Raw genomic sequence first — 6379 nt, 5'->3', positions numbered from 1 at the left:
GTTTCTCACTTAGCTACATATTTCACATGTTAGCAAACTATTTGAATGTCACATTGAAGTATTAAAGTCACTAATATTAAAGGTGTGTGTATAATTTAATGAATCTTGAAAAGTCAAGACTACAAAAGAAGCTTAAGATGTATTATAATTCTCAAGGGAGCATCCAAGTATATCACAACATTTGGTATTTGGTTAAATGTAGGAAATTTTTCAAATTAAGAAAATGCTATCTATACAAACTAAAAACCAAAACCAAAACCAAAACAACCCAATCCCAAAATTCTGAGCATTACTTTTGATTTTAGAGATGTTTACACATACCTAAAATATGATTCTAGAATAAAAATGTTTGCTATAGTTTTAAAATTTTAGGCAAAGTACAATAAAAAGTGTAATAGAAAGCATGACATCAAGGGAGAACATTAATTTTGAGAAATTTGATGGATAATGGACCTCATTTTCAACAACTATATCAACAGAGCAATGCAATTCTTGTAAGTTTCTAGAATTCTTTTCAAATCTATCTTGGAATAGTTTTGTTTTTCTTTTTAATTTTTGAGAATTTTGTTACTTAATCTGTCGGTAAGCGTAAATAAAAATTCAAGCACGCATCAAAAGCATCACAGACCCATCAGAGCCTGCTGGGGCCAGACTGCGTTGTAGAGATCATAATTTAGGTTCAGGGCACGTAGGCCAAGATGGCGGGTGCCTTTCCCAAAGTCACGGAAAGCAGGGGCTGGCCAGCAGCAGGTCTCCAATACTTCCCCCAACGGTCCGTTGTCTGACCAGCCTGGTACCTTTGGTATCCCCATGAAGGAGGCCTTTACAAAATCTTAATACATCGCCTTAATGATATGCTACGTATTCCATTTCAATATTGAAACACTTCCTCACAATCTAGCATGTGTAATGCTTAAGTAATCATCAAATCACTGCAATGGGAACTGTGAATTTTTTCTGAAGGAGTAAAGCTGGTTAAGCCTCCCAGGACAGGACAGAATCATTTCTAAAGAGAGTCACATTAAGTAATTTACAAGTCTGAGTTTGGTTCTTCCGTGAATCTTGGACCCTCTGCGTTTCGGTTTTGGCGGGAGAGCTCTGTGAGCATAATCAGTAGGGCTTCCTCTGAGGGAAAGATGAGCCGGTGGTTAATGAACAGACCTGAGGGAGGAGCCTGAGAAACCGGTTTCACAGGTCGGGCCTCATCCAAGTTCTCTGGACAATTGTTTTTAACTTATTCTACGTTTACCACAAACTGTCACACCCACCTTTAGGAACTTTGCCCATGCCAGGCTGTATGCTATACATATTTTGCAGAAAGTGTTCCTAAGTACTGAACCTTCTGTAAGTTAATAGCCATAAAATGAATGCTCACAAATAAGAAAAACAGGGCTCTCAGTTATATGGGTTTCAGAGTTTCACGCGGTCGCAACACCAGTAAAGCCCCCATTTCTCAAAACTAGGGGTGGTTTCCACACATGTGACCTATGGCTCTTTTCCGAACACTGATACCGGGTGTATAAAGAAGGCACGACTTAAGCAATGGTAAAGTCAGTAAACAATATTTTACTGAAACATTTCATGACACAGGAAATCTGTCTGAAGTGTAAAGTTACTGTCTTACACAAGAAGGACAGACCCATTTTCAAAGACGAATATGAACACAATAAATATGGAGTTTACATACTAATTTATACACAGAAACTCTGCCCCACAGCCATAAAAATTTACATTTAACAGTGCAACATATAATTTAATCATTTGATTTATTTGACAGGTTTTTTTTTTCTAAACACAAATAACTACCTGGTTTTCATGTACATATATAATATATATTTTATGTATATAGATATTCAACAATCTGTACAGCTTCTAAACATAAACTCCTAAAAGGCACAAGTGTCTATACAACATGTACAAAAATGGCCGGAGCGGACACAAAACAACAATTATTGGTCAAAAGTTCATGATTGCACAAAGATTAGTCATGAGTTTATGTCAGAAAAAATGTGCTTTAAGGAAAGAAGGGTTTTCAAAGAAACCTTTGAGTGTTATATAAAAAAAAACACCACCAAAAAACCAAACGAAACCAGCCCCCCCCGCCCCCCGCCGAGGCCCTAGGTCGCTATCACGAGCCTGTCCTCGTCGTCGTCACTACTCACGTCGCTGAACGGGGCGCTGGCCTGCCTCCGGGGCCGCGCCGCGGGCCTGCGCGCCGCTCTGTCCGTGCAGGGGGCCTGCGGGCCGGGCGGCTCCGGGGCGGCTTCTGGCCGCGCCGGCAGCGGAGGCTCGGCGGCGGCCGCCGGCCGGCCGTGCACGGGCGCGAGTTCAGGCTTGGGCTTCACATGATTCACTGAGACGGCCTTCCCTGCGTCCACTTTACTGGAGCCATCGGGCCCGGCCGGGGGTCTGGAGGGGGCGGAGGGATCTGGAACTTTTTTTGCATTTGCCCGCTGGACCTGAGGAGACCCCTGAGGAGACGTGGCGCCGCTGCCGGGATGGGCGCTGGCCGCCGAGGCGGGCTGGGGCGGCGCCTCCCGCGCTCTGCTGTGGGCGGGCGGCATCTCGGGGGCGCCCGGCGCGTCGAGCGCCACTTGCCCGACCGAGGGGATTAAGGTGGGCAGCGCGATGTTCACGATCTGGAGGCCCGGAAGGTGCGCCTGAGGGGTGGGGCTGCTCTGCGAGGCAGCGTTTGCCGTCAGAACCTGCAGCCCCACGGCGTTCAGGGCGAGCCCCGGGGGGTGCACTTGCGGGGCCACGTTGGTGTTGGCGAGGCCCAAGATATTGACGGTTTCCATGCTCAGGGACGGCAGTGGCTGCAGGCCTGGGGCACCGAGGGTCGGAAGGCCCGGCATGCGGATTTGGCCAATGGGAATACATGGCACGACGCCGCTTAATTCGGCCACTCCGGCGGCGCGTGTGGTGCCCGAAACTGCCGTGGCGGAATCCCCGGGGGTGCCCACAGTTCTGTGAATGACGGTGACGGCCGGAATCGTCAGCTGCATTGGCCCTGCTTGGATGGGTACAAACGTGGAGTACGTGAGGCCGGCAGGTACCACGTGGATTCCCCCGACCGGAACCATATTGTAGGGTGTCCTGGACTGCTGCTGAGAATGCAGAGGGAGGTGGCTGAACAGATGGGTCTGGGGGGAGGGCAGGCCTGGCGGCGGCTGGAGGCTCACCTGCTGCTTCTGTTCTTGAGCGTCAGGCTGCGGCGAGGCCCCCGAAGGAACCCCCGCTGCTGTCTGAGGGCTGCGCGCGGCCGCAGGAGGAGGGGGCCGTACAGATGCTGCGCTCTGAAAGGCAGGAGACAAAACCCTTTTACAGCACGGCCCTCTCAGTCACTGAGCTGAACTGCTGGCATAAAATCTGTTCTTCCCAACCAGGCGGAAGCATGTGTATTTGTATATGAATTACAAGCTCGCTGAAAATGAGGTTTTCATTTTAAGAAATGAATTGCCAACTAAAAAACCCATTATACCTTTAATCTCTATACAAATAACAGCAACACATTTTGTACAATACTTCGCATTTTTCGAACAAATTTCCCGGGTGCTGTCTCATTTATACAGAAACTAACCTTGAGATGTAGCCATAAGTATACTGCTGTTGTTCTGTACCTGTTGTTATTGTTATTATTGCTGGCACCAGCAGCTCTACCCTATTTTAGAGATCAGGGGTTATTGAGGAACTGCAACATGAGTTAGCTATGAATGTCAACTCAAATGGGAAATCAACTGGATTACTCATTTTTGAAATAAAGGGTTGTCATTAATAAAAAAAGTCTGCAGTTGTTTATTCCCTCGTTCCTTCATTCATAAGTTTATGAAATGTCTACTGAAAACCTGATTTCCAGGCACTGGCAGATGTGTCAGTGATTTTAGGCTAGAGAAGCGGAGAGCACAGGTGACCAAATCTGGAAGTCAGGAAAAGGGACAAAGCCTGCCAATCTCCCTCCTGCCCAAGATTATCACCTAAATATTAGCTTTTTCTTGATAGTATCTACATTTCAGAGCTACATGAACGCATATACTAATTTAAATATCAAATATAATTTAAGTATTAATGCCATTAAGTTAAATTATATTAATTTAGAATAGTCTCTAGAAATCCGAGCTTGCACAGTCTTTATGTTTCTCCAGGGTCACCTCGAAAACCAAAATCTGCCACATTTAGAAATAAATCCTATGGCCATCATCAATCCGTACTTGAGGCAAGACAAGTGTCAGGGAGATGAATGTATTCGTCAGAGATTTAAACATTCCTCATGAGCCGCACCAGGGGTAAAAGCAGAGACCCATTCACAGCACACGTAGGTCGTGCCTCCGTAGGCCTGTGTCTGGCCCTGAGCTGATTCTCTGGCAGGAAGCTCTCTAAAGCTGCCACAACAATTTGATCATTCAAGCAAACTGAACTTCTTGCTATATTATTTGGGTCACACCAACTCTGCCACAGAAACTGGTAGCTGTCTTGCCGACAGGGGCAAACTGTAAAATGTTTGGATAATTTAGTGCAAATCCATCATATCAATGCCAGTGGAAAAAGAACTCAGGGTAAGCACGGAGACAAACAGGTCCCAAGGCTCATATTCCCAAGGGGCACATACCTATTTTTTTCAAATGAACAGAGTTTTAAAGATCCATTTGGTTCTTTCACAGATTTATGATCCAGTATGTGAACTGTGACTAAAATACCTAGCAAGAAGCCAAAAGACATAAATGTCCTTTGCCTTCCAATAAAACAAAAAATTAAGCCTAAACAAACTGATTTAGCCAGAAATAAATAATTTAAGTACATTATTTTCTTAAGTCATTAGAATCCCCCTATTTAACAGGGTAAATGGAAGGAAACCAACAACAAAGCATTTACCTGTGTTAAAGTGATAGTCTTTCCTGCTACAGAACTTCCCAGAATTTCTTCTGAGTCCGGGTAGTCTACAGACATCTGGTGACAAGGGGATCTGGGTGCAGCTTCGGGGGACTGAGAAGAGTCTACGGGAGTCGTTGGTTCTTCTCCGTCTTTTGTTCCACGCTGCCTGGTCTTTGCCGGGGACTCTGTCTTCCTGCTATGGTCTGACTGCACTGTGCTTAGCACGGTCATCTTGGTAGGCAAGGCTCTGGGCAGAACATCCATCGGGTCTGTGTGCACCCCAGAGAAGCAGTCGGCAACCCTGATGTCCTCCTCCACACTCCCAGAATCCTGGAGGCTACTTCTAGATGGAAGGTGCTGCGGGCTGGCCGTAACGGAGGGAGCTGCTGACAAGACAGATTCAGCCTGACTGTCTTCATCATCATCTTCATTTTCATTATCATCCTCATCCGGGCCATCCGATTCTTCAAGGTCATACCCAGACCGCTCGAAACCAAATCTCTGCTTTTCATCTAATAAAAACAACCAAGGGGCTATGTTATAGAATGTTTTGCATGTGGACAAATGCAACCTTTTGTTATTATTTTTTTTATAAGCTTAGCAATGCTGTGAGGAATAGAACAGACGAGGGCTCTACCCACAAAAAGCCCATAGGTTAGCCGAGGAGAAGAACAGTCAGTCCGTCAGGAATCAGAGAGGGGAGGTGCTGCCAGAGAGCAGCATGGCCAGGACACTTCTTAGGGATGCAGAACATGAAATGGACCTCGGAAGAGTACACAGGCAAGGGCAATGTATCAAGGAAATCAGAAATAAAGGCCGCAACTATTAAAGGAGACTGAAAGATATACAAAAATTTGACAGAGTTCAACACAATTCTTCCTGAGCTCTCTCTACTTCTTTGTATCTCCTTTTCATTGGACAAATTAAAACAAAAACAAAAAAACCTGATGCCATTTGTATTTGTAAGTGAAATAATTTTATTTAATAATTCTATCAAATATTTGAATTAATAAGTGAATAGTATTTTAGACATGTTTCCGTTGTCCTCTGGGTAGTAATATTCTTTAATATTTAAGACTTCTACTTTTTCTTGTCTTTCTTACTAAGAGAGGTGCTAAATTTTCCCATCATTCTTTCATTATGATTAATTCAACTCCTCACAGGAAGAGGAACGTTAACTAAAAGTCATTCATATCAGCCTCATAAACTCATGTGGGACTGTGTTTAACAAAGAATATTCAAGAAGGTCCAGGTTTCAAATAATTTCAAAATTCTCATAAGCTCATGTGGAACCTGATTTAAAACTCTACCTGTTTAAAAATCTTACAAAATTAAAGGTGCTTTCCCTTAGAAAGCTAATAAACTTTAGAAAGTTAAATGGAGGAAGATGAATGCAAAACCTCTACCCCAATTCTTTGTCAGGAGCCATAATAAAGGAGACATCACATTGTATTTAGCTTAGCTTTGAAACATTCTGCATTTATACATACTTTTTAACATTCTGCTTTTA

At 44.3% G+C, this 6379-nt stretch overlaps 1 protein-coding gene across 5 annotated transcripts in view; it reads right to left on the bottom strand.

Annotated features, from left to right (window-relative positions):
- Nucleotides 1–1546: 1546 nt before the first annotated feature.
- HIVEP1 (HIVEP zinc finger 1) overlaps nucleotides 1547–6379 on the bottom strand; it is a 140195-nt gene continuing 135362 nt past the window's right edge. For all 5 annotated transcript variants that reach the window (XM_028107374.2, XM_028107377.2, XM_028107376.2 and 2 more), the window contains 2 exons: nucleotides 4870–5381; nucleotides 1547–3296 (listed from right to left, as the gene is read on the bottom strand). In XM_028107374.2, coding sequence (XP_027963175.2) covers nucleotides 2118–3296; nucleotides 4870–5381 — 1691 coding nt within the window. In that variant the 3' untranslated portion in view covers nucleotides 1547–2117. The remainder of the gene's footprint in view (nucleotides 3297–4869; nucleotides 5382–6379) is intronic.

This window comes from Eumetopias jubatus, unplaced genomic scaffold (genome assembly GCF_037043125.1).
Source record: "Eumetopias jubatus isolate StellerSeaLion01/CBP00866 unplaced genomic scaffold, mEumJub1_p1.0 scaffold_6, whole genome shotgun sequence".
In the NCBI taxonomy this organism is placed as follows: domain Eukaryota; kingdom Metazoa; phylum Chordata; class Mammalia; order Carnivora; family Otariidae; genus Eumetopias; species Eumetopias jubatus.
The sequence above is the reverse complement of the archived record's forward strand: the minus strand, read 5'-3'. Positions and strand labels throughout refer to the sequence as shown.